This window comes from Phodopus roborovskii, unplaced genomic scaffold (assembly GCF_943737965.1).
Source record: "Phodopus roborovskii unplaced genomic scaffold, PHOROB, whole genome shotgun sequence".
In the NCBI taxonomy this organism is placed as follows: Eukaryota; Metazoa; Chordata; class Mammalia; order Rodentia; family Cricetidae; genus Phodopus; species Phodopus roborovskii.
The window spans coordinates 2,011,801-2,039,145 of NW_026125506.1; the positions used below are offsets into that span (position 1 = coordinate 2,011,801).

The 27,345-nt window shown below is 55.3% G+C and overlaps 2 protein-coding genes across 2 annotated transcripts; one reads left to right on the forward strand and one right to left on the reverse strand.

Annotated features, from left to right (window-relative positions):
- The first annotated feature begins 2 nt into the window (after positions 1–2).
- Positions 3–27,345, forward strand: Hps4 (HPS4 biogenesis of lysosomal organelles complex 3 subunit 2). Its single transcript, XM_051176431.1, has 14 exons — positions 3–72; positions 1,225–1,729; positions 3,339–3,429; positions 4,635–4,778; positions 14,303–14,410; positions 14,685–14,801; positions 15,659–15,753; positions 16,978–17,050; positions 18,785–18,821; positions 19,312–19,408; positions 19,745–20,555; positions 24,042–24,174; positions 24,538–24,646; positions 26,882–27,345. The coding sequence occupies exons 2-14, from the start codon at positions 1,689–1,691 to the stop codon at positions 27,051–27,053; spliced, it is 2,028 nt and encodes a 675-aa protein (XP_051032388.1). The 5' UTR covers positions 3–72; positions 1,225–1,688; the 3' UTR covers positions 27,054–27,345.
- Positions 8,750–10,629, reverse strand: LOC127215938 (coiled-coil domain-containing protein 121). The gene has a single exon (XM_051176432.1). The coding sequence runs from the start codon at positions 10,627–10,629 to the stop codon at positions 9,295–9,297; it is 1,335 nt and encodes a 444-aa protein (XP_051032389.1). The 3' UTR covers positions 8,750–9,294.

Sequence of the window (27,345 nt, forward strand, 5' to 3'; positions counted from 1 at the left end):
CCCGCGCGCCGCCGCCGGGACCCTGGAGGCGGGAGGTGGGGCCGCGCGCCGTCGCGGGGCTGCCGGGCGCAGGTATCCCGAGCCCCGGGCTCCCGGCGGGTGGGTGAGCGGGCGGGAGGGGGTGAGCGAGAGAGAGACCCGGGCGCTCGGCTTCAGCCCTGCTCCTGACCCGACCCCTGCAGGCCGCTTCCCACGCCGCCGGCCCCGCGCGCGTCCGCACCGTCCCCGTGCTGTCACCTCCCAGGCTGCCAGGGCCTTTTGAGGTCCCTGCCCACAAGATGAGCACGGACCTCATCTGGACCCTTGAGAACTAGCTGCTTGGTCCTCCGACCAGGCCTTTGGGACCCGGGGCGGGCAGTGGGTTGGTTCCAGGACCTGAGATGCCCCTGCGCAGACGCCCTCCCTGTGCGCTCTCCAGAGCGAGGCGACTGTAAACGGAGGTGACAGGTTCATAGGGGATCTCCGCCGGGCACTTCCTTCTTCCTCAGGGACTTTGCTTGCTTTTAAGACAGGGTCCTATTCTATAGCCATGTCTTATCTGCCTGGTGCTGGGATTAAAGAATGGCATGGATGCCTCCTTCCGTAAGAGACTTTAACACACTATGTTTCCGCAGATGTCAGAACTGTGTGGCCCGCTTTGGAGACCGCGACCCTGAGGGAATTAACCGGAGGAAGTGGGAATAGGACTGTAGATGAAAGTTATCGAAGTTCTGCCAAGTGCAGGGATTAAGCCATTGTTGTGTTCCCTCCTAGTGTTATCCCCACAGTGCAAGACTGCTGTCAGGGGGTTTTGGACTCACGGATAGTAATTTTAACACCTTGAACCACCTGTCTCTGGACAGTTCCTCGGAGGAGCCAAGCATTAGAGTAAGCGAGACCAGGTTCCTTTCTGACTGGGCATTCATTCCATGCTACTCTGGAAGTTCTCTTCTTGCATCCTGAAAAAACGGCATGAATTCAGATTAGGCTTCTCAGTGCCAGCCTGGCAGCCATTTGATTTGTGTGGCTCCTTAACACCCAGAGCCTTCACGCTTGCCATTTAATTTCCCTTCTGCAAGGCTGACCGTGTTTCCTGCTGAAAAATGAAGGGGCTTTGAAGTAGCTGCTACCTGCTCTTCTTTTTATTTTGAAGCACAGCTTCTGAGATGAACTGTTCATTGAACCTTGTGGGTCACATGCATGCTCGTGGGTCTCTGAAAGAATCGATTCTTTGTGTTTACTCAGAGCTGAGACGCTGGTGTGTGAACTGGAAACTTCTGAAGGAATCCACTGGATGGCTTTGAATTGTTGGTGAAGCTAGAGAGCCTATCAGAAGACGCCTCTGCCCATCTGATATGCCTCTGTACCCAGTGGAAACTCCCTGAGAGGAATTGGAAGAGGCCCCAGTGCGGTCAGACATATGGATGATCCTGAAACCAAACTACATGTCTACCTTGCTGAATAGATGTATCTTGTCTTCAGTCTGTTCTCCCATGAACTTCTCAGAGATGCAGAGATATTCCTGGAACTGAACCTGCCCTGGGGGGGGGGGAAGTTGCGTTTTCATATTGAATGAAAAGTGAGCAAGTGGCAGAAATCACGGGATGTGACTGTGTCTGGAGTCACTGGATTGGGGACACCAGTTGGGGACAGAGAAGTGCTTCTAGGAGGGATACCAGGTGAAGAGGATGAGGCCGGGTGGAGAGTAAATGGCCACCCCCACACCGCCAGAGATAACGTCCGCCTCGTGGTGAGTGTCAAGGCCCCCGCCTGAGGCTGCTTCTGGGGTCGTTTGAGTGACCTGGAAGCTTGGGCCAGCCAGTCTTACTGTTCTGCCTACAACGTCCTCATTAATCGTGGAAGCCATGTCTCTCCAGAGCTTATGTGTTTGCACCTTGCAAGTTTTTGGCTGGGGATATAGCCCAGTGGTAGAGTGTTCACCTAGCATTGGAGAGGCCCTGGGTGCAATCCCTAATACAGCAAAAGTAATCATAACCCAGAACATCTCGCAGACCCCACCTCGGCCGCTGTAGGTAGACGATTGTGGTGGCACAGCCAGCCTTGATGAGCACCTGGGTGTGGCCTCCTCTGTGGAGAAGCATGGTGGTTACAGCTGAGGTTCGCCCAGTCTGGCTCCTAAGGCTGTTGCAAAACGTCTGCCAGCATCTCGGTTCCCTCATGTGCCCTCTGTAGCTTCATCCTCATTCATACTCTGGTTCAGCAAATGCTCCTGAGGTGGCAGTGTAAGGTGTGGCCGCTCTAGACTCAGCAGACACAGGGGCTGCTTACACGTGGCGCCATTCCACATGAGGCCTGGGGTGCTGGGTACCTAGAGGGGCTGATTTCAGAGTGTGGGGATGACTCGGGTGGATGGGTGGTCCACAGTGGGCCCGTTGCACATTGAGCTTGAGAAAATGGATGGTGCTGGGACAGGTGCCTGTCAGGAGGAATGTGGACGGAGGTCCAGGGGAGGGCCTGTGAGAACAAGCCCAGTGGCAGTGTGTGTCTCCTTCGAGGCATGCTCTGGCTTCGAGGGTGTGCTGTCTGAGTCTGAGGACTAAAAGTGAAGCCCACTCCCTGCCTAATGCACTTTGTGCAATCAGGTGATGTTCACCTCAGGGTAAGATTCCTCCAGACCCAGACATCCTTGGCTGAGCCTGCAGTCCCAGAACTTGGCAGGGAGGCAGAGGCAAGAGGAGGCTGTGGAGTTAGAGATCCACCTGGGCTACAGAGTGAGACCTCTGGGTTGGTGGAAGTATTCAGAAAAGTGCAGAAGGTGCTAGAAACTCCGAAGAAAGATTCCTTTACACCGAGAAATCTGGAAGGGTGGGGAGTTAGCAAGACTGAGCTGCTGGCCGGGTTTGGAGGCTGAGCAGTGTTTTTCTGTCGCCTTTCAAAGGCTGCTGTCTTCCCGTTACAGACGAGCATGCCTGCTGCAGGTCCTCCACAGGCACCTGTTGAGTGAGTCCTCTGGGCTGCTTCTGACGAGCATGCTCAGGAGAAAAGTGCAGTGACGACCCCTCAGCCTGTGCTGTTACCAGAGCCTAGAGAGACGGCAAGAAAGCATGGCGCGGCCTGTGCTTGTGCAGCTAGGGGTGAGGGTTTCAAAGAGCAACTCGCAGTGGGTGACCTGGTTCCCTGCAGGGGTGGCTGCTTCCTCTTGCACATGAGCTGGTGGCTGGGGACAGGCTTATCTTTAGTCTGCCTCTGCTGCACTTGCAGTGGGTTTATCTGCTGGACTCTCCCTGGCAGCTGAGCGTCAAGCCCTCCCAGAGCCAGAGACAAGAGAGGAAGTGTCGTGAACTTATCATTGTCACCAGCCAGCGGGGATCCATGGCTCCGTTCTGTTTCCTTACCAGGTGGAACTATTTTTTTCTGTATGATGGTTCCAAGGTAAAGGGAGAAGGAGACCCAACCAGAGCTGGCATCTGCTACTTTTATCCCTCCCAGGTAAGCAGGGCCGTTGGGCGACACACACGGCCTCTTTTAAGACATGTTGGGGATGAAACTTGGGGCCACATGCATGCTCTTCTCTCTCTCCCCAGCCCTCTTTTTATTTATTTATCTCTCTGAGTTTTGAGACAGAGGTCCTCACTAAGTTCTTAGTCTGCATAGCCGCTGGGCTGATAAGCCTGTGCCACCAGGCAATACTCTTGATCTTAATTCCCAGGCAGCTCAGTCCCTCCTGTCTTCCTCGACATCAGAAGCAGAGGTTTTTGTCTGTTTCCTGTCCTTAAGTCTTTGGTCAGCTAGTTTCAAGAAGGTTTTATTCAAACAGAAAATTGGAGACTATTACAAACTCTACATGTTGGCAGCTGTGAACACTTCAAATTTTTTTGTTCTTTTTTTTTTTTTTTTTTTTTTTTTTAGAAGTTTCTTTGTGTAGCCCTGGCTGTCCTGGAACTATCTTTGTAGACCAGGCTGGCCTCAAACTCACAGAGATCCACCTGCCGCAGCCTCTGCCTTCCCAGTGCTAGGATTAAAGGTGCCTCTGGGAAGGCAGAGGCAAATGGATCTCTTGAGTTTGAGATCAGCCTGGTCTACATTGTGTGAGTTCTAGCATAGTCAGGGCTACACAATAAGACACTGTCTTAACAACAACAAAAACCAACACACACACACACACACACACACACACACACACACCCCTAGTCAGATGGCTCAGCAGGTCAAAACACAAGCCTGAATTAAATCTCTGGAATGAAGGTGTAGAAATTATGAATTCACCAGACTTACACAGAAAACAGTAAGTGACTGTCCACGTTGTTCCTGCTCCAAGGATGCAGACCCTGTCTGCCTGATACTGTGACCCCGGGGGAGGGGAGAAGGTCCCTATCCTCGATCCTCCCCTGTTAATAACTGGTCACATCCGCACCTGTAACCACGCCCAAAAGGCGTGGCTACTGTCACAGGCTCACAGGCAAATACCTCACTGCACTGGAACCCATAGTGGAAGGAAGAGAAAAGTGGCTTCCAAAGTGGCTTCCTTTGATCTCCACATAGGTGCTACAGTGTAGGTGCCCAACTCGCACCCGAGCACACACAGAAACGCATGCGCTAGTCATTAAAAAATATAAAAACTATTTTATTATCGGCCAGGGACTATGATGCCGGTCTGCACAGAGCAATCAGACCAACCTTTGCTTCTCTCACAGACCCTGCTAGACCAACAGGAGCTGCTCTGTGGCCAGCTTGCCGGCGTTGTGCGCTGCCTGTGGGACCTTTCTGGCACCCCGCCCACGCTCATCCGCCTGCGGAAGCTCAAGTTTGCCATCAGGGTGGATGGGGACTACTTGTGGGTAAGTCAAGTCTGAAGAGCAGGTTTGGGAGCCTCTCCATGTCAGGCACATGCCCCGCCCCTGAGCTACACCACAGCCCCTTCCCCCAAACACCTCAGATATGCCCTGCTGCTGGATGTGGGGGATTTCTTCGTGTTATTTTTACTTATCTAGCTTGCACATGTCTGGTGTGTGCGTGTACATGTGCGTGTGTGTGCATGTATCTCTGTGTACATGTGTATGTATGTGGAGACCTATTACTTTTCCTTGGTGAGCAGCTGTTCTCCGTTTTGGCGGTGTCCAGTCACTGTTATCTTCTGTTGCTGTTGCCTTCTGCAACCCGAGAAACTATTACCCGAGACTATTTTGGTCTCCAATCGTTTAAAAAAATGTTCAATTGTTTTTGCTTCTCAATTTGTGTTTATAAACCCGTCCGGACTTCTGTCTTGGGTGGTGAGAGTGGAGGTCAAGGGATAGTTTTTTTTCATCCACCTGGTTATCTAGCATCCGTGCGCCATCACTTCTGCTTGGAGAGTCCTGAGTGCAGAGAACAGTCCGGGGGTGTGAGTAGGGGCGGCTCCCACCACAGGACAGCCTGGGCTCCTCTCCATCCAGGTTCCTCGAAGATGTCCCATTCCTAGTGACTCCTTCCAGCCCAGTGGCTCTAAGGCACCTCCTCCCAGCAGGCTCTCATTCTAGCTCCGCATCGTCTTCTCACGAGGGACTGCCTCAGCGCTGTTACCTGCTCTCCGTATTTTAACATGCAGTGTCACCGCGTGGTCTCAGTACACGGCAGGAGGGCGGCCAGCACAGGTACAGCTCACAGAGCAGGCCTGAGTGCGCCTGAGCCAACAGGGGCCTGGGGTGAGCAGGGATGGACACTCAGGTCAGCCCCGTTGCCGGGAGACACGAGCGCTTGGTGTCTGTGGGGGCAGCCCTGCTGCAGTGGGGTCGGCTTAGCTGCAGAAGACGGGTTTTTAAGTTAATCTCAGCACACACAGCAGCAGGTCACGTTATGGCGTGGGTGCCCTTCAGTTATTCTCTGCCCAAGTTTTTGTTACCGATGTTCCATTGTGTCTCAATTTCCAACCTCCTTAAAAGTTGTCTTCTTGGTCCAGTTTGATGACCACAACTTTAATCCCAGCACTCTTGAGTTCCAGGACAGCCAGTACTACACAGTGAGTTCTAGGACAGCCGGGTCTACACAGTGAGTTCCAGCACAGCTAGAGCTACATAGTGAGACCCTGTTCAAAAAAAAAAATTTCCTCTTACCTCCTAATGACCTCCATAACCCCGCCCCTGACTTCGTGGCCTATGGGCCTAGAGAGCTGGCTCAGTAGTCGGGCTTTCCCAAGCACCTAGGTTCAGTTCCCAGCACCCACACGGTGGCTCACAACCATCTGTGATCCAATCCAGGGAATCTTCACGTGTCTTCTGTGACCCGCTACCTCCCCACCTCCCCCCAAATATAAATACATCTAAGTTGTCTGCAGAAAACATGTGACACTTATCCTTCCAAAACTATTTTCATTACATTTATTTATTTATTTTACATCCCGACCATAGCGCAGTTTCCCCTCCCCCTTCTCCTCCCTCTCCCCACCCACCTCCACCCGCAATTCACTCCTCCTCTGTTTCTGCCAGAAAGGGGCAGCCTCCCATGGGTATCCACTAAGCATGGCATGTCAAGTTGCAGTAAGATAAGCACCTCCCCGTGTATTAAGGCTGGACGAGCCACCCAGTGTGAGGAATAGGATCCCAAAAGCCATTATTTTGCCTCCTATACTGATTTCTACTGATTCTGAAGGTGCCATGGTTTCCTTATGACTTATGGGGACATTGTGCATTGCGGATCACCCCGATCTGCTTCTCCCTCACAAGTGATTGGATGATGGGCACATAATACCACACCTGGTGTCACATCTTACCAACTCATGTTGATACTCATTCAGGCTGTGTGTGTGTGTGTTTGTGTGTCTGTACCTCTGTACCATAGCATGCCTGCTGTGATGGCTGTGTGTAGGTAAGAGGCCAACAATTCGCTGGAGTTGGTTCTCTCCATCCACTGTGCAGGTCTCTGGGATTGAACTCTTATTATCCGGCTTGGCAGCTAGTGCCTTTATGCACTGAGCTGTCCTCCAGCCCAGATGTGTCCTTTAGTTAAGGAAGCTGTCTTCCTTGAGAGCTCTCTGAAAGCTTAGGTGGCTAAAGGCGTGTGGGTGTGTTGCTGAACCCTCTGTTCTCCTTGATTAACCTCCGGGTTTGCTTTTGTGACAGTGCTCTGCTGGTCTTGTGACTATGGCTCTGTGCTGACAGGCCTGGCATTGCTTCTCATCGGGACCTGGTTTTTTGGTTTTCATTTTTGCCATGTGAACTTTAGGATTATCCTTCTGAGTTCTTTGAGGGACATTGTTCGGATGTTGATGGGGGTTGTATTGACTGTGTGGATGGATCGCTTTCACACTGTACTTTATCTGGCGCTGAGCTTGAAGGCCCTGAGCTATTTGTTTATTTATTTATTTATTTGGTTTCTCGTGACAGGGTTTCTCTGTGCAGCCCTGGCTGTCCTGGAACTTACTCTGTAAATCAGGCTGGCCTCAAACTCATAGAGATCTAACTGCCTCTGTCTCCCAAGTGCTGGAACTAAAGACATGTGCCACCATGGCTGGCTCTCACTGTGTTCTTGACCTTAGTTTCCCAGACCTGGAAATTTTTGTGTCTATGATGATGAGATAGACTGTACTGTGTGTTCTTTCTGTGTTGCGTCTTTCTCTACTCTAGGTCAGGAAAACACCGGCCAGCCTTGTGCAGTGAGAGGCAGAGGCAGTGTTCCTTCTCTCTTTCTACCCCAGGGAAGAGTTGCCTCATGTCTAAGAGTTGTGGTGGTTTAAAATGAATGCCAGCCGGAAGACTTGGCTGCTGCAGATAGATCACAAAAGGAAGGGTGGGGTGAACCAGGCTGCACACGGCCTGGACCCGAGGTCAGCCACAGATCTCCTATGAAGCAGTGCCAGGCAGGCCTGCTTACCATCCACCTGTTACGCAAGCCTCACCCAGCACATTCGGAATGAATACTGTGCCCATGGTGAGCAAGCTCACCGTTACTGCTGGCAGGCAGCCTCTTTAGCCGGCACTTTCCTGCAGGTCACTGATCACACACACCTAATCTGCCAAGAGAGCGGCAAGTCTACGACTCAGCAGATGAGGACTCTGGGGCCCCTGGCTACTTGGAAACAGCCAGGAGGCAGGAATATATGTAAGGCAGAGTGAGAGAGAGCGAGAGAGAACGCGCAGCACGCGCGAGAGAGCTTTGTTAGGATCGGCGGGCTTAGGGGTGGTGCTGAGGAAAGTGGACTGCTTGAAATCTCCCGGAAGCCACCACACTGGACTAAGTGTTCATGAGGTGCTGAGGCAGGCAGGCGCTGGGTGGGGTACTGGGGCCCGTATCACATGACCTGCCAGCAACCTTTTAGTTCTTTGCTGCTCGGTTCTGACCACTAACGCCTACTCGGGGCCACACAGAACACACAGCAGTAAATGCTGCATAGGAACTGGATGGAGATGGCAGAGGGGACGGTTGTCCATCACCTTCCAATACTAGGACACAGCCACCTGCTGGACCCCCTGGCCACGGTGCCACTCTGCCTTAAATCCTTCCGGTGCACTATGCCCAGCGCCCAGTGAAATGGACAGCCGGTACTGACACTAAATCGTTCCTTGTCACACTTCGCTTCCGTCTCCCACCTCGCTTCTTACTGTGCCCTCTCACCTTCACACTTTTCTAGTTACAAGTAGGCTTTTGTTTTAGGTAATGATAAAACAGGCTTTTATTTCTCAGTAACTGTTTGAACAAAGCATTTCACGTGCAGGGTAAATCTGTAAGCCAAAGGTACATAAGGCCATTCATTTTCAGCACAGTTTTAAATGAGCTCATTTTACAGCTAAGTAAACCTTAAAATTCTACAATGTAATGCCTGAAGCAATGCCCAGGACTGAGAGAGCTGTGTATGTTTTGGCACGCAGGTGCACACAGCCCAAACCCAGGGCCGTACGCCACATCACGACCCACAGCTCTGCAGACCAATCCAGCCTCAGCCACGCACAAATGCAAAGAACCCGTTCCCCAAATGGCTCCCAGCACCCACCTAAGACACCAGCCCTACCACTGAGAGATGGGGGCTGTGTGGAAGGTGCCGGTTACAAACACGCCTGTTGTCATGAAGTGCACGCTTGAGCAGGGTTGAGCACCAGAGTCTCCACCACAACAGGGAACGCGTTGTCATGGAAGGGACAGAGTCTAAAGACAAAGTTTCCCGAAAGCTGTGAAGCTTTCCGTCGGTTAGGATAGACCTTTCAGCTGGGGTGAGGGGACCAAGCCTGAGAGACAGGCCAGGACCCCTCCGCCCTCGGAGAAGCCCCGCCCTCCATCCCCTTGGGACTTCTGTCCCCTTTGCTTTATCCTGATAGATAGCATCTTCATTTCTTGTGTGCTACCCCCAACTTCAGCTCCGGCCTGCTTCCTGGGACGTGGCAGCCATTACTTGGGATTGGTTTTTGGCCTGGCCTCCAGTAGTCTGCCCTGGGTTGGGTGGGGAGCAGCCTGCGGTTTGGGGGGGCCGTACTCCCGCCTCTGCAGGCGCTGCCGCCCCCGGGCCAGGGCCTCCAGGTACCACTGCTGCTCTTTCCACCGCTGCTTTCCCTGTTCCAGCTCCTCCTTTCTGGTTTCCAGCTCACGGAATTCCCGATCCAGCTGCTGGAGCTGTGTTTGCAGGCACCGGTTCTCGGCGTTGATACCCTGACAGAAGTCCTTGTGAGCCTGCTTGGCCACAGCTGCCAAGGCCTTGGCCTTCTTCTTCAGCTCCCTGGTGATGCCCTCGCCTGACTCCAGCAGGTTCAGCTCCTCCACTTGCTTCTCCAGGGCAGCTTTATCCTTCAGGAATTGCAAGTGTGCCTCCCGGTCCATGAAGGGGATGTCGGCCACTATGCTGGCTTCCTCCTGCTCTAAGGCCTGGATCTTTTGGTCCTGGCTCTCCTTTACCTGTGCTACAGGCCTCAGGGCCTTCAGCTTCCTCCTGAAGCCAACCTCCATCTTCCTGCTCCGCAGCAGCTGCTTCTGGAGGTTGGTTGTGCGGGAGGCGAAGGCAGAGACCAGTTCTTGCCTCCTGTCCTTGACCTCCTGACACTGCTGGATGTAATCTTTCCACAGGGAGTCATACTTCCTCTGGCTCTCCTCCTCCTTCTGCCTCAGGCGCTCCAGGAAGGGCTTGGTTTCTGTTTCTTCCCAGGCCATCTCCTTCTTCAGTTCCTTGATGTCCATCATCAGTACTGACCGCCGGCTCTTAACAGCCTCTATCTCCTGTCCCAGGTCATTCATGGCCACCACTGTCTTCCTCCTCACCCTCTTCTCCAGCCGGGTCATGGACTCTGGCCTCAGATAGCTGTTGAGAATGGTCATGTGAGCAGACTCTGTATGTGGGGGCTGGGAGCTCACAGCAGACCCTCCTGTGGAGTCCAGGCCCTCACTGGGACTACTCTCCAGGTCTAGGTTGCTGATGCTGACCTCTGAGGAGCAGGCACTGGCCTCATGGACCTGTCTGTCAGAGAGGCTTTGACCAATTAGGGGGAGACCCTCCTCCTTTTTCTTCTGGGCTAGGAGAACCAGTTCTGGCCACCTCACCCGAAAGTCGCAAATGGCCTTCTTCCTGGCCAGGCAAGGCCTGTGATAGACGCTCTCGTATGTAAAAGCAGGCTCCTCCTTCCTTGCAGGAAGTGATGGTGGTCCAGCAGCCCCGCCTCCTTGATTGTGGTAGAAGAGGGTGGGTCTTCTGTTCCTGGTGTCCCAGGTGGTGAGGTCCTGGCCTTGGGACTCCATAGCCCCTCCTGTCCTGGCGACAGGGCTTTCCCCCTTCCAGGCCCTAATGCCCGAGGTGCAGAAACTCAGCACCTTCTCCGGCTACAGCAGCCCCTTCTGTTCATCCTCCAGGCCCTACAGCCACTGGCAACCACCTCCCCCAAGTCTCCCAGTGTTGGCCCAGGCAGAGCAGAATGTGGACTGTTGGTCTAGACATTAACCCTTAGGCGACGGGTTTACCTGGGGGCGGGGCTTGGAAGGGGCGGGGCTTGTGGTGAAACGGAACCGGATAGAGCCTGGCCTTGGAGCTTGTGTACATCGAGTTTCAAAGGAAAGCTACAGCAGCTGGGCTTTCTCAGCCAGGCACATCGGTTGTGTCCCTGTGAGAGCCAGGAAGACCCTTCGCTGTGCGGGCTGGGCAGGAGCCCTGGGAGGGAGGGAAGGGGCCAACGGCCACGAGGCTCCCGGCTCCTGGCTTCCCTTCGCCGTGCGTTTGGGTGCAATCTGAGTCTGTTCCTCTGGATTGGGACTCCCTCCGTGCTCGCTGGGTTCCCAGTGGCATGAGCGTCCTCCCGATGCCATGGCTGGTGTTGAAGGGTGGGGCTTGCACAGCAAGCTACCTCAGTTTCCCAGGAAGGGAAAGCCACCCCAGAATTGTGCCCTGTGCAGCCACCTGGGTCCCGCGGTTACAGTGAAAGTACAGTTGAGAAGGCCGCCCAGACACTGTGATCTTAAAGGGAAACCAGTAAGCCCCTAAACAAAAACTGCTGAACAAGAGTGGGAAACTCTGTAAATGGGGTCGGACGAATGCGCCAAGGAGATGGCAGATAAAGCCACAACTGCAAAAACTTCCACTCAGGAACAGTTGTGGCAGGGATTCAGTAAGAAAACTGTCTCACCCTCAAAAGCCAAAAACCACCCTCAACAAAAGCTCCAGCACGGAGCGGATCCTCTTTCCTTTCTTGTCTCCAAGCGTTGGGGATGCCTATTGTGTGAACACTGAGGGGCAGGGATGAGCCAGGCTTTCCTGTGGCTCACACCGTTGCTCCGTCTGGGTCGGATGGGGTCCACTGTCCCCATACGTGGGCAGAAGTGAGCTCTGCTGGCCACACTCAGCTTTGCGTCCTTGATCCAGGTGGACTCTCTTACCCTCCCTGCACCCTGCCCACCCTGAGGTGGCTGATGTTCTAGTCTAGGGGTCGCCCACATGCACAGACTTGTACAGAAGAGGGACCCACCTTCCTGCTCTGAAGACCTTCTGATTGTTAATCACCCGCAGGAAGGACGCTTTTGTGGGTGTCATGCACACCCTCCAACTTCAGAGTTCTTGGGGCTCTGCAGCTTTGACAGGCAGATTTCACCCACCCACTCGGCTTGGGTTCAGAGCTATCAAGCCCCCAACATTGCTCTCAGTTAGTGAGATCTATTCCTGGCCACCAAGGACAGGGCTGTGTCTCTTAATGCGCTTCCCAGCCTCTGCCCACCTCCTACCACCTACACCTTTCAGCTCATCAGTGTCCCCTTCCCCTGCTGTCTGCACCTCTCTGAGCCTTCCCTCACTTAGGGGCTATAACAGCCACACCAAAGCTCCCAACCTGTGGGTGTCCCGTGACCTCGGGCCAGATAAGCTCAGTTTTCAGCAAGATGGCATTCAGCTGTTGTGGGAAAGGCCACTGTCAGGACAGACACCTGAGACCAGAGAGTGAAGTTTATCCCCACCGGTGCCTCAGGGAGCCCAGAGAACCCGAGCGCCCACCTGCGGTCACTCGTGGCATTTATCGGTTGGTGTGGCATCACTCCTGACTTTTCTCCTCATTGCTGCTGGCTTTCAGTTTTGGTCTGCGTGACAGATCAGCATACGGGACCGTGAGAGATGGTGTCTGGCAGCAAGTGGTTACCGAGGCAGAATGCAGGTCAGGCTGACAGTTCTTTCACAGCAGGTGCAGCTTGAGGTAAAGCTCCGTGGTTTTATTTCTTGCAGACTCTAGTCTCAGCCATCGGGCTCCATGGCAGGTTGTGTGTGTGTGTGTGTGTGTGTGTGTGTGCGTGCGTGTGTGTGTGTGTGTGTGTGTGTGTGTGTGTGTGTTTTCCCTGGGGAGATGAAACAGTTGTGGTCCTAGTCAGGGTTACTATTGCTGGGGACGAAACACTATGACCAAAAGCCATTTGTGGAGGAAAGGGTTCACTTGGCTCACATTTCCGTATCACTGTGCATCCCTGGAGGAAGTCAGGACAGGAGCTCAAGCAGGACAGGAACCTGGAGGCAGGAGCTGATGCAGAGGCCATGGAGGGTGCTGCTCACTGGCTTGCTCCCCATGGCTTGCTCAGCCTGCTTTCTTATAGAACCCAGGACCACAGCCCAGGGATGGCCACACCCACAGTGGGCTGGGTCCTCCCCATCAATCAATCACTAATTAAGAAAATGACCTACAGGCTTGCCCACAGTCCGATATCATGGAGGCATTTTCGCAACTGGGACTCCCTCTCAGATGACTCTTTTGTCGGGTTGACAAAAGGTTAACCAGTACAGCTATTACTTACCCTAGAGAGGGCGGCCGTGGTAGACCATAGTATAGATCCCAGCAAAGCCCTGTTTGGTGAGCTTTCTGGAGTTACTCACAGGAATGTAGGTGCATTAGGGGGTTCTGACAGGAGTAGAGACAATTCAGTGATGGCGACAGCTCACAAAGCTAGAAACCTGAAGCTCTGCACAGCCGAGCTCTGAAGCAGCTCAGCAGGTGGAGAGCATCCTTTCCTGTGCCTTAGTTGGTCTGAGCATCTTCCAGGAAACCGGGCTCCTCTGAGAGAGACTCTGAACAGACTGCCACGTGTATCCTCTCGGGGAGGGGCGGGGCATGGCGGATCTGCTCCGTTTCAGGAACTTCCTGAAGCAGCTGTGAGTTGTTTCCTTCCTGAGCCTAAGGAGCTTGTCTGCAGGATGGAGTGTTCTACTGTAAACAGCCCAATCTTAAAGAGCCTCCCTCCTAGATGGAAGGTTGCAGGCTCAGAGGGAACTGCGGTGTAGCATTGTGACATGTGGGCTTTCCCTTTGCCACTGATTCGTCATCCATGCCCCCGTACCCGGTCTCCCTTGTGAGGGCTGTGGGCTTGTCCTGGAAGCAGGACTTTGTGGCTTCTCTCCCCCTGCCCCCACCCATGACCTGTGCAGCTCAGGCTGTCTGCTGCTCTCCTAGCTCCTAGGTGGGTTTTGTTTTGTTCTCTGCTCTTTTCTGTCACTGTGGATTTCTGAAGCTCTCTCTCCCCCTGTTTCTATCTTGGGGTCGAGTCCATTGATCCAATAACTCTTCCTCACTTTGTTTCCATAGTGAGACCGACCACACACATGCTAGGTAAATGCTCCACTGATGAGCCATGCTGCAGTCCTTCATGGCGTAATTCTCTAGAAGATGTAGTTTTTGGACAGGATCTCACTGTCGCCCAGGCTGACCTGGAACAGGCTCTGTACATAGCTCAGGCTGCCCATCAGGATCTCACTCTCACGGTAGCCCAGGCTGACCTGGAACACGCTCTGTATGGAACCCACGCTGGTCATCATCCCTCAGCCTCCCAACTGCTGGGATTGCAAGCTGGTGCTCTCCTGCCTGGCTAGGTGGGCCTGCTGCAGGTGCCGTGGAGAGCCTGGACTCTGGTTGTGGCCTCAGAGAAAATCTGTCTTTGTGCTTTCCGTCTGCAGGCTCTGGGCTGTGGTGTGGAGCTCTCTGATGTCAGCTGCAGGCAGTTTCTGGATCAACTCATCGGATTCTTTCACTTCTACATGGGCCCTGTCTCCCTGGCCTACGAGGTAGAAGTGCAGATTGCTAGGGGCGGGGCATTGGGCCCTTCAAATTCAGCACTGCTGGGCCCAGGCCTTCCTTGGGCCCACTTCTGTAATACAGGGCCTGGCACCTACAGTACCTGGCGCTGTGTGACAAGGTGGCACACCCTAGAGCCCCTCGGGGAGGCCTGTGTCCCCGTGTGTCCCCTCCGCCCTCCTCTCCCGGTGGGTGCTCCTCACTGAAGGGTCTGCACTGTGATCTCAGCTGCTGACACCCTCCCCTCCCCCATCTCGGTGTCAGAGCCGTCCTCAGGAGGAGCTGAGCCTGCAGTGGGACACCTTCATCACACAGGTCCTCAGGGGCACCAGTGAGGCACACAGGGTCTTCAACGCCTTGTGGAATCTGGACCACACCAAAGTAAGGCCGCTGCCCACCTCTTCACAGCCCACAAACCACAGGGCTGTGTGTGTGTGTGTGTGTGTGTGTGTGTGTGTGTGTGTGTGGGCTGCTGGGACCGGGCTGTGAGGTACTGCAGAGCACTGGTGTCAGAGCATGTAGCGAGGGACATGGGAGGACATGTGTTTCCAGTTGACGAACAGTTCCCATGCGGTGGGGTGAGGCAGGTGCCTCTCAGACCCTCAGCGTCCCCCGATGGACCAGGAGTCCTGCTTCCAGGACTCCGCCGAAGGCCAGTGAGGATACACCAACACGCACAAAGAAATATATATTTGGGCAGTGGAGTGCCATCATCGCCTCTGAACGCAGGCCTGAAGGCCCCTTCTCTCTCCACGCAACTGGCAAGGCTTTATTGACTCCATCAAAGTGCCTGGCCCGCATTGGACTCGTTTGCCTTTGAGAACCATCCCACTTCCCATCCCACTCACCTAATGGCCTGGGTGCCTGCGCAGCTCAGCTCTGTACCTTTCATGTCACTGCCCAAGAAAGCACCGGGACTCAGCATTTCCAGAGCCCACTGTGCTGGGCCTGCCGTAGGGTTTTCCCGCTTCTGTGGACAGCTCGGAAGGCCGCCTGGTACTGAGCACAGTCTGGAACTGTGCGGGTGAGGTCACTCTGTGCGTGTGGCCTTTCTTACTGTAGTCCTGACCGCCTGGCCCACTCACCTCAGTGCTGTCAGCCGGGCAGGGAGCCGGGAGGCTGCAGTGTCTGGGGACTTCAGCGCAGGCTCATGTGACCTCCAGGGCCCAGCAGCTGATTCCTTACAAGGGCTGTGGGCTGTGGCCCCCTCAGCTGGGCACATGTCTTGTCTTCCCCAGGTCGAGCCCCTGCTGCTGCTGAAAGCAGCTCTCATCTTACAGACCTGCCAGCGCTCACCGCACGTCCTGGCTGGCTGCATCCTCTACAAAGGACTGTGAGTTGTGTACACCTGTGTCTCCACTGGTTCCAATCGGTACTCTCTGCAGTTGTTTAGCCAATGCCAGGCCACTTAGATCGGCCAAGGGTGCATCACCATGCAGTTGGGAACGGTTCAGGACAGGGACCGCGGTGAAGTGTCAGTGGGCAGGATGCTGTGGGCAGCTCTCCCAGTAGAGGCTGTGTCTGGTGCTGCCCAGATGCTCCCAGCCGTCCACCAAATTCACCAGCTGTCTTCAGGCTGGGAGAGCGCAGGGCCCGGCAGCCTCTCCTTACTGCTCACTGCCCAGGCAGGCCGGGCCTTGGGCAGGGCTGAGAGGCAGAGTGGGGGGTGAGCAATGGCTTCTCTTCCTCCCGGCTCCGCCATCTTGGACTGGGAGCCCCAGTCTCTGCTCTTGGTAAGTGGAGATCCTTTCGGGAGAATCACAGAGTGGCCAGGTGTGGAGGGAGAAGCAGTGACCCCCATGAACATCATCCCTTTCCTCTCCCCCGGTCTCCTCAGCATGACTCTGTGCGTCCCTTTGACAAGGTGGTGTTTGTGGGCAGGCAAGGTGGCTCAGTGACTAAAGGTGCTTGCGGCTAAGCCTGGTAACCAGAGTCCCATTCTCAGACACACAGTGGAAGGAGAGAACTGACGCCTCCAAACTGTCCTCTGACCTCCACATACATGTAACACTTGCCTGTGAGTGCATGTGTGCACGTGCACGCACACACACATATATACACCCCACGATAATGTTTTAAACATTTAAAAATAGTTTTGTTTTCTCTCTCATATTTTCTGTCTCACATACATATATATGTACTTATATAGTACACACATATGTAATAAGTACACACACACCCTTTTTTTTTTTTTTTTTTTTTTTTTTTTTTGTTTTTGTTTTTGAGATAGTATTTCACCTTGTAGCCCTGGCTATCCTGGAATTCTCTATGTATACCAGGCTGGCTTTGAACTCCCAAAGACAGGCTGCCTCCACCTCCCCATGCTGCAATTAAAAGCACGTGCCAGCACGCCCAGCACAGAGAATAGACGATCTTCTGTCTCTGTCAGCTGTGCCTGTGGCCAGCGGTGTGGCAGGCAGCGCCACACGGTAACCCCGTACAGGCTGCCACACTGATCCCCTCTGCTCTCTGGGCAGTGGGACACTGGCATCTCTGGAGCCGAGAGGCCCCCAGTCCTTCCTCTCATGGTGTTCTTACCCCTGTGCCTTACCCGCAGGATCGTGAATTCCCAGCTCCCGCCTTCCCTCACCGCCAAGGTCCTGCTTCACCAGACCGTCCCTGCAGACCAGGTACCTGGCGGGAGGCCGACCCGGAACCCCTGCCATGGAGCCGAGGGCGGCTGGCCCCACGTGGTGGGCAGGTGTGGTGGGCAAGGAGTAAAGCAAGGGTGACACGAACATTGCCCTGTGTGGTGGACTTGTGCCCTGGTTCTTATGAGCCAAGCAGTGCTTCGGCCCCCACTAGCATAGTGTTGACGGCGGAGAGACCGCAAGAACATGCTCCCTAGTTGACAGGGAGATCGCTGACCGTGGCGCTGTGTCTCGTGCCAGCCCTGGGAAGCTGCGGCAGGACAATAATCGTGAGTGCAGAGCTTCCCTAGGCTGCATACTGTGTCTAAAACTGGAGGAAAGGAGGAAGAGACAGGGGGGAAGGGCATGGGGACATGGAGCTTCTTGTGTATTCGTGTGTGTGTGTGTGTGTGTGTGTGTGTGTGTGACCAATGAGAATAGGATTACCCACAGGCAGGTGACATGGTGTTACATACTCCAAAGGCAGAGGCAGGTGGCTGCCTGTGAATTTGAGTCCAGCCTGGTCTACAAAGCGCGTCTCAGGACAGCCAGGGCTGGCTGCGCCGTGAGACCCTGTTTTGGGAAGGGAGAAAATGCCCCAGACAGCAGCACAGGCTCCACAGCTCTCACCCAGCAGTTTCCGTATAGACTCTGTCTCTCTGATAAATTGCTTCATTTTGATTTTGGAGATGGGGTTCCCATCGGGTAGCCTGATCTACATAGAGACCTTCTGACCCATCCGCCTCACCTCCCCTTGCTAGGGCCCCAGGCTCATCTGCCAGCCTGGCTTGTTCTGTGAACTTCGGTTTCAAGTGCTTCTCTGGCCTCACTCTCAACCGTGAGAGTGAGTAGCCACTCAGCGCCTGGGTGGGCCCTGGTTTCCAGTGGGTGCCTTCGCTGTCAGCGTTTGGAGCTCGGAGATGCCCTTGCCCGTCTTCCCTGGGAATCCACACTGAGGAAAGACAGCCCTTTTAGCCTGCTAGTGAAGGGGGAAGCCAGCGGGTGGGATTTGACTGGCCTTCTGGTGTTACCGAGTGTGGTTGTGTCGAGCTTGACGCCACGATCAGTGGTCGGGACAGAGGCTCACAGCCCCTAAGGCCGGAAACGTGTTTTCTCACCTGTGTGGAGGAACGGCTAGCGTCTGGTCTGTGGCTGAGGGCCAGTCGGCTTGCATGAGCCACCGCAGACCTCCTCAGGTCTTAGCCAGAGAGTTGACGATGAGTGCAGTCACTGTAACTGTGTTAAGTGGAAATACTGGATTGAATTTAATGTCTCAGAGAAGTAAAAGGCACTTACTAAAAAAGGAATTCCCAAGTATTAATAGGACTGTGAGCTTTAGGAAGAGAGGATATAAATTGTTGTTTATTGTTGCTGGGGATTGGAGCCCAGGGCCTTGAGTTTTGCCACTGAGCTGTATTCCCAGCCTCTGTGGCTGTGCTCTAGACCAGGTTCCCAGAGGTGGGCTTGGGTGGGGAACCCTGGCTTTGGTCTTTTATGGGAGAAGGTTAACAATTCAGAGCTGCAGCTCTGAAGCCCGAGTGGGCCCAGTTCTTGCCTCCTCCTGGGCTCTGAGAAGCCAGTGTCCCCTCTCCATCTGCTTGGGCTCTTGGCACAGGGTCACACCAGCTCCCTGGGCTTGGCTGACTCCCTCGAGCAGATGGTCCATGAATTCCTAATGGTTGTCAAGAGGAGAACGTGGTGTCTGGCACCAACCCGAGTGTATGTTTGTTTCAGAGACGTCCTGGAGCAGAGGCTGCCCCACAGGAAGCAGGTACGTGGTGAGGTGGGCAGTGGTAGGCTGCCTTCATACTGGGGTGAGCCTGGGACAGGGCAGCCAGCCCCCTGTGGGTCTCCTCTCTCATAGGTCACAGGTGAGATGGGTCTAGGCCCTTTGGCACCATGGTTTTGGGCATGCCCCCCTTCGACTCCACTCTGTGACATTCCTTAGACAGGGCCTGGGGTGTGGTGACTGCTACCTCCTTCATGATGAAGTGGTGTCCCCGAGAGCTCTGGCCGCATTCCCAACCTGAATCTGGGGAGTCCTTGGCAGCCGAACGAAAGCCCTTTCTTGTGACGTCATGTCTGATTGAAGCTTCCACACTTTCCTTTCCCCCCACTGCCCACAGCATCTAGGCTGCAGCTCCCGGACTTTGGGCTAAGGGAGGGAGCAACTAACACCGGGTGTGGTGTTAGTGAGACATGTGAGTGCCAAGGGCCCCCAGGCCCCAGGGGATCGCTGCCCGTGTTGGTTTTATTTGCAGGAGCAGCATTGCCCCCCAATGTGCAGATCACCCGGGTTTTTGTGAGCGAGGAGGAAGTCGCTAGCCTCCACGAGTTCACGGTGGAGCAGAAGACTAGGTAGGTTCTGTGGTCCTCTTACACCGTGTGCTCCCTACTTGTATCCTCCACCATCTTGTGGAGGTATTGGCCAGAGCTGTCCTAGCCTCAGGGGACACAGCAGACTCAGTGTGACACCCAGTGTGAGCCACTCTCAGGAGACTCCAGTCAGTGACCCGAGCTCATTATGATAAAGCCCTCACCAGTCTTTGCCCTTCTTTACTTTTGTGGTTTGGCCATGGTGGGTGGCAGCTACTTGTCACTGACGCCTGTGCCTCTCAGGGATCGGAGCCTCAATGTCCCCGCAGAGGCCATTGTCCCACACTCTGCTGATGTGACCTCTGTTTCGTTTGCCAGCCTCTGGGAAAGTTCATCTCCGTGCCCTCCCTGGGATCAAAGCACCCCTGCCCGGGCAGAAGATGCCTGGACATCAGCTACCATCCTGGAGCCCACACCCCATGACGGAGCGTGGCTGAATGGCCGGGGGGCAGATGGACACTTGCTTGGGCATGAGCAGCAGGGACTTGCGGCCGCTGCAGGGCTGTGCACCGCTGCCTGTGGTCCGGGTTCTGGCAGCAGCAGCAGGCTGCAGCAGGAGGAACTGGACTTGTCTGAAATCCACATCTCAGAGGCTCAGGAAGCCTTCCCACCCATGCCGGCCCTGGGTGATCAGGGAGCTGCCCTCACCAGCCACCGGGCCCCCATGCTGCCTGAAGACACAGTAGTGTGCAGCCGCCTGGACCCTTCCTCTCTTGAGAGGCTCCCGGGGAGCGGAGGGCTGGAAAGGCTTTCAGACCTTCCCATCTCCAACGGGCAAACCCACGCTCCTGGCACGGACCCTCTCCCCAGGAGCGGCAGCAGGCCTATGGTACTTCCTCCTCAAGATCCTGTGGGTGCGGGGCCCTGTGCGGAGCCCTGTGCGGAGCGGTGTGGCCTTGGAAGCCTCGAGCGCCGTGGGTGCCGATCAGCCCTAGCATGCACTTTGTGCTCCACTGACTCTCAGGGCCCCTGCACCTCTGCAGACAGAAGCGGCTTCGAGCCGTCCCCAGCTGGCCGCCATGCAGGGCTCTGGCCCATGAAGCTCTACACTCACAGTGTGAACGGGCTGGTGCTATCGCTGTTGGCTGAGGAGCCTCTTCTCAGAGACACTGCAGCCATCGAGGAGGTGGTGAGTGTCCCCGGGCTCCTCTGTACCCTCGCCTTCCTCCTAGGAACATGGACCTCCCCCACCCCGCCCCAGTTTATGTAGTGAGGCTGAGGGTAGTGCCCACTTCTGTGAGGTTTTGTGGGCGTGTAAGAGTGAGCCGCACGCGCATCATAGCACGGGCAGGCAGTGTTGGGCTCTTGCTGTTCGGCTTCCCGCGGCCTCTCTGAGCTCCGGTGTTGGGGAAGGGAAGAGTGAACAGGAGAGTCTTGCACACAGCCGTCCCTCGGGGCCTTGTTTCCTTCTCAGTAGCCTGCAGTGGTGTTAGCCTCCCACTCTGAGGTGGTGAGGTCATGCAGCCAGAGACTGCAGGCTGGGCTGAGCTGCCCTGTTCCTGGCTCAGCTCCTAGCTGAGGCACTGCTACCAGCATCTGTCTCCTGCAGCACGTCACGGCCTGGGGTGGGGGTCCCGGGAACCCTTCATTTCCTTCCTAGACCCAGCCTCACATGGTGGCTTTGTACGCCTTCCCAGAGTGCATTTGAAATCCAAACTGGCTGTGGAGAGAGCTTTTTGAGTGGCCACCCCTTCCTGAAGCAGTGAACTGAGCTCGCAGGTCTAGGCCCAGGCTGGCTGGCGATAGAGTTGCTATGGTAACAGCCTTGCTGTGGTTGGCAGGAAGAGCCGTTGCTGCAGGGCGAACGGTGTTCTGGGGCCCCACTTGTTTTCCTCTTAAATCCACATTATTCCGAGGCGGTCTCGTTGGCACGCATGCCTTGTGGCCCTCCACTGAGGAGCCGGTCACCTTGGGGCACAGGGCAGGCTGCTGGACAGCTCCTCCGACCCCGACTTTTCTGTCTCCTTCCACAGAGCCTGCCCATGGCCCAGAGTGGAGGCTTGTTGTACATGTCTTCATTTAGCATAGCTGTGGGTGGCTGTGTCCACCTCTGCAAAGGGCCTTGGCTGCGGCTTCTTCACACGGGGCAGCTCCGTGCCTCAGTTTCCCCAGTTCGTACTGTGCTGAGCCTCAGGGGTGTTTGCTTCAAAGGCCTGAGGTTTGCATGCAGAAAAACAGATAGAAGAATGCTCCTCTTTTTGCCTCGACCCTCCCCCGCTCTGAAGAGACTCGGCCCAGGGTGCCTTGGGGAGGGGTGGTCCGCCAGGCTGGAGGGCTGTGTTAGCCAAGCTGAGGGTGTCTCTAGAGGACACCCTGCAACCCCTGTGCTGGGAGGAAAAGAGCCTTGTGAGGTGGGGGCCATGCACATGGCAGGTCCTGAATTCCCGCTGATTCTCACCCCTCCGCCCCAGGCTTGTCTGCTCTTGCTGATAGGTTAGAACTTGAGAGGAGGGGGCCCTGTCCTCTGCTGTGTGGAGGCATTTGTCAAGGCCAGCCACAGTGTTATGACCGCAGCCTCCAGCTGGCCTGTAAAGGAGGGTTGGTGCTGCTAGGCCAGGAGATGGGGTGCAGGGTATGGAAGATACGCTAGTGGCTTAAATGAGTGACCTTGAACCAGACGGACCCCAAGTCTGCTTTATAGGAAAGGCTTGTTCCCGTGCCTGTCTTAAGTAGACTACAGTCAGAAATGCCTCAGCTACTCTCGAAGCATCTTTCCTGCTGCGTTCTGTCCACACAGATGTCCACAGCAGGCAGGGCAGTGGGTGACAGGCTCCTGAGCCTGGGAGCTGTGCTTTCAAAGGGAAGTGCGGGAGGCTCCTGCCAGGGGGCAGCTTAGTGTCCCTGAGCCTGGTTTTCAGCTCTGTGCCCAGTGTATCCCCAGGGTTGCAGGGAGCCTATGAATTACTGCCGCATTAGGCCGTGCGGGGGCATCAGGGTATGAAGGGTGTGGTTGTGGCCTTCTGTGACCTCTCACAATACTGTAACAAATATAAACAGGTGGTCACCTGGGCTCTACCAGGGCCCTGTGTCTGTGACAACACTTGCTCATCAGAGAAGTCTCCTCCCTCTTACATCATCTGTCTCATGGTGTACGCTTGGGCAACTCTGTCTCAATCACAAGTTAGGCAGAGAGTTTGGAAGTAGAGCCTGATGCATTTAGAGACCAGGGTTTAGTTGCCCCACCCTGTGGTCCAGTTTTTCCTGTCTCTCGTTAGCAGTTTGAGGAGTGGCTGGTTTCAGGTCCCTGCGGGTCCCAGTGTCATGCCACCCCAGTCCCCCAGGCACACACAACTTTCAAGCCTAGGCTCATTTGTGTCTGCTAACCCAGTTTTGGTAAGTGTCCCGGCCTTTAGGGCAGGGGGCCTCCACACCTGTACACTTCGGAAGCCCGTGGTTGAAGTGCCTGGCGCGGCTATGTTTATTCATGGGGATCTGCTCACTCACTACTTACTGCTGGGGCTCCTGAGACGGAGCCTGAGTCGTTCCTGCAGCCTCTTAGAGCCCCTGAGCACAGGCCACGGACAGCACTCGTCGGTCCTTGTAGAAGCTGCACATTTTTCACGGGCGAGATTAACCCACGAGGAGCTTCACCCAGGCCGTGCTGGGAAACGCTGGGAACACACCAGTATTGTTAAAGCAGACAGTTCCAGAGCTGGAGAGATGGCCCAGGGGTTTAGAGCACTCGCTGCTCTTCCAGAGGACCAGAATTCAGATCCCAGCGCCCACATGAGGCAGCTCACAGCTGCCTAAACTCCAGCTCCAGGGGACCTGATGCTCTTCGCCCTCTGCACACGAAAGGCAGACAAATTAAAAATAAGTAAACATTTAAATGAAGCAAAACGGGTAGTCGCCTGGGGGCTCCTGGGAAGCCACGGCTAGGCAGCCACCACTGCTGGTGGCATCGTGGGTAATTTTTCTTTTCTTTCGTTTCTTCTTCCTCCTTCTCTTCTTCCTTTCTTCCACCCATGGTGGCCTCAAATTTGTGATCCTCCTACGACAGCCTCCCGAGTGCTGGGGCTCTGGGCTAGTACTGCCACGCCTCCCTTCTCTTAAATTAGAGCCTGCTCATTTCATCATCACACAATATGACCCTTACTTTACAAATCCAAGACCATGGGGCTGGAGAGGTGACTTAGCAATTAAGAACGCTTGGTTCTTGTCCAGTTCAGTACTAGCACTCACACTGCACAATTCACAGTTGCCTACACACCTGCTCGAGGGATGTGACGCTCTCTTCTGAGTTTCACATAACACACGGCGCACACACAGATGCATGCACACAAAAAGAAAACATGTATGTATGTATGTATGTACAGCATGTATGTATGAACATAAGAGGATGGGGATGGTGCACACCTATAATTCAAGCACCCAGAAGGCAGAGGCAGGAGGCTTTCCACAAGTTCGAGGCCTGGTCTCCATGGCAAGTTCCAGGCAGTCAGGGCTGCACAGGGAAGCCCTGTTTCAAACAAACAGCAGGAGCATGTGTGGGACTGGGTGCCTCAGGCAGACACTGGCTGCTTTCATTAAGGTCTAGTGACCACTGAGCATCATCTAGATGCTCACTTTTTAACTGGGTCTGCCACCCTGTGACCCACTCCTGACCCCTCTGCAGTACCACAGCAGCCTGGCGTCCCTGAACGGGCTGGAAGTCCACTTGAAGGAGACACTACCCAGAGACGAGACCAGCCCCACAGGCAGCACATACAACTTCGTGCATTACGACCGAATCCAGAGCGTGCTCACTGGTAAGGGGCAGGTTCAGGGACCCTGGTTCTACATGGGTGGAGGGAGAACCCAACCCCAGTCATGGTAATACTGTAGCACACAGCCCTCCGGCCACAGCGGGGGGGGGGGGGGGGGGTTTCAGCCACTGAGCTCCCTGGCAAACACTCATTCCTTGTTGTGAGTGTAAATATCGGTGGCTGGCAGCACTCTCTCCCGGAGGAGAGGCAGCGGAGGAGAGGCAGCGGTAGGGCGGCCACTTGGGCTCTTTGCCCCCAGGCCTCTCACCCACATTCAGGCTTCAGCCACAATGCCCCCCATGTCCAGGACTGGGCCCCAGGAGTCAGGGAGGGCTGCCATTCACCACCTCTGTCTCCTCCTACAAGCCAACCTGCCTCTAGTGGTCGCTCCCCAGGACCGTCGCTTTCTGCAGGCCGTCAACGTCCTGCACTCCGACTTTGCCCAGCTGCCTATGCTCTACGAGATGACAGTCAGGTGAGCTCCTGTACCCCCACCCACCCCCCAGCATCTTTGCCACAGTCCTCATCGTTCGGTGGTGACTGTGGTTGGTCCCTTTGGAGGCCACCCTCCCACGCATGCGTGGATCAGGTCTTCCTGAGTGTTCCCTGATCCGAATATGCAGGTCACAACAGTAACAAAAACCCAAGTCCTCACTGTCAGAGGGCACGGGGCTGCGCCATTCCTGAGGATGGGCCAGACAGCACTGCAGGCCCCCAGTTACAAACAAAAACAAAGTCCCTGCAGAGATCTCAGAAGCAGACATTTCTCCGGTGCCCAGCAGCACCGGGGCCAGCCGGGGTCTCCGTTTGCTCTGGGGCCCTGTGTCTTGGTTCTCATCCTCCATGGCTGAGGCAGACGGCCCAGGCTCCATTTCCTTCCCTGTTGTCACACTACCTCGTCTCCCAGGTGTCTGGTGCGGCCTGTGCGCCATCCCCGGAACTGGGCGATAAAACAAGCTGCGCCCCTTCCTTCTCTCCATGCTTTCTGAAGCCGGTCATGTTAGAGGGGTTTGACCGCAGGCCTCCATGGCTGAGCTGCATGCTCCCTCCCCCTTGGCCTCACCAGTTGTGGGGAGACCGTGGGTGGGGGCTCAGTGGGAGCACACAGAGCCTTGGTGAAACCCACTGACGCCAGCTGTCTGCCCCCGGTGTCATCTGTTGCCGATAGCGCAGCCCGGGTGTGACTCACATCTGCAGCCCGCCGCTCTGGGGCCCGGGTGTGCTGGGTGTGTGGCTGTTGAGTGGGAGGCGGCAGCAAGGGAGCGTTGACATCTGCCCCGCTTCACCTTTGTAGAGCCGAGAGGGTTCAGTGTGGGGCGGAGCCCAAGGCTCCATGGTACATGCTAAGGTGTGTACACAGACTCTGTGGACACTGGGGTAAAGCCAGGGGCTCCCTGCTTGCTTGCCAGCAGGAGAGCTGGCGTTGCCACACAGGTTTCCCACCAGGCCAGAGCCTGGAGGTTCCTCCCCGTCCAGCAGGAGACAGCTGAGGGAAGGAGCCTAGGCAGCCTCCCACTCAAGTGTTGCATTCTAGAGTCAGGGAAATTGAGGCTTGTGAGGCTGAAGCCTCAAGACAGGAAGACGGGGAAGCAGAGGTGACCGGGTGGGTCCGTCAACAGGTGAGAGCCTTTCCGGTCCTGTTCCCAGAAGCTCTCTCAGCACGGAGAGGAGTCGGTGCGGGCTGTCCTGAAAATGCGGGAGCAGCATAGTGGGTACCGGTTGCGGGTCTTTTTACAGTGTGTGTGGTGCGATGTGATCTCATGTGACATGTATAACTCTCTGTGATATGCATGTCTCTGTATGTAATGTGCATGTGTCTGTGTGTGTACGTGTGTGTGTGTTGCATCTCTGTGTGTGGTATGTGTGCATGTGTGTGTCGTATGTGTGTATGCATGTCTGTGTGTGTGCGTATGTTCACATGTGCACCATACTGTACATGTGGAGGTCAGAGGACAACCTGCAGGGGTTGGCGATCTCCTTCCACCCTGTGGGTTCCAGGATGGAACTGAGGTTGTCAGGTATCCCTCTGACCCTGTGAGTTGCATTTTTAAGGAGTTCTCATGAATATTCATGAGATGGGTGGCATATCCTTGGGGTAAAGTAACCCTTTTCCTTCCCAGATTTCCCCATTAGGGTATTCACTCCCAGGTTTGGGGGTGGGGGAAGGGCACGGGAGCCTGGGGGATTAAATCTGCAATGATGTGAATGATGCTGGTGTGGGCGAATGTGTGGGGGGGTGTGGCTTCAGGGATGCGGGACATGGCATGCTGTCAGGAGCTCGGCTACCAAGATGCAGCTGTGGTTTCCTTGGCTACCCCACACCCACCTTCTCCAATACCCATGCAGGTCCTCCTGTGCCATTCCTTCCCTGTGGGGATGGCCATCCCAGTCCTGTCACCTCACAGGCATCAGAGTAGAGCGTGTCAGCCACCCTCCTAAGCCCAGGCTCCTTGGCTGGTGGGTGAGGGACATGAGCCGGGTTTGATCTGCTGTGCTGCTGCGGTGTAGACAGCAACCTCAGTGTGCATTTGCTCAGTGACTCCAGACCCTGGCTTCAGCCTCCTCAGGCCACCATGCATCATCCCACCCCCCAGTGAGCTGGAAGAGAGAACAGTTGTTAGCTGGCCTGCAGCAGGCATTAGGGGTGCTGGGGCGGCCAGCCAGCACTCACACTGGCACCCCTGAGCTGTCGTCCTTTCCTCCGCAACAGGAACGCCTCCACAGCTGTGTATGCCTGCTGCAACCCCGCCCAGGAGACCTACTTCCAGCAGCTGGCACCCACCGCCCGCAGCTCCGGCTTCCCGAACCCTCAGGATTGTGCCTTCGGCCTCGCTGGCAAAGCCAAGAGGAAGCTGCTGAAGCATGGGGTGAACCTGCTGTGAGCCATGCGCAGCCGCGTGCCACCTGGGCCACGCAGAAGCCCCTCCTGACCGTCCCCAAGCTGAGGGTTGAGAAGGACCTTGCTCTTCCGTGGCAGCTGCAGGAGAGGGCTCAGGTTCTGTCAGGTGTAAGTGACTCGAATGAGGTACAGAACAGGGTCCAGGCTCAAGGATGTAGCCATAGGAGTCTCAGCTGACAGTTTACTCAAGATACCCATGGTGCTTTGCAACCTTGTGATGCTGAGTTTCAGGTCTACGAAACAAATCCCCAAGGGCTGAGAAATAAAATGACAAA

Bases quoted from the DNA above. Each gene is read 5' to 3' on its own strand.
- LOC127215938 (XM_051176432.1), bottom strand. From the start codon at position 10,629: ATGGAGTCCCAAGGCCAGGACCTCACCACCTGGGACACCAGGAACAGA.
- Hps4 (XM_051176431.1), top strand. From the start codon at position 1,689: ATGGCCACCCCCACACCGCCAGAGATAACGTCCGCCTCGTG. The intron at 3,430-4,634 runs GTAAGCAGGGCC...CTTCTCTCACAG, and splicing joins GCTACTTTTATCCCTCCCAG to ACCCTGCTAGACCAACAGGA. The intron at 15,754-16,977 runs GTGAGTTGTGTA...CCTTACCCGCAG, and splicing joins TGCATCCTCTACAAAGGACT to GATCGTGAATTCCCAGCTCC.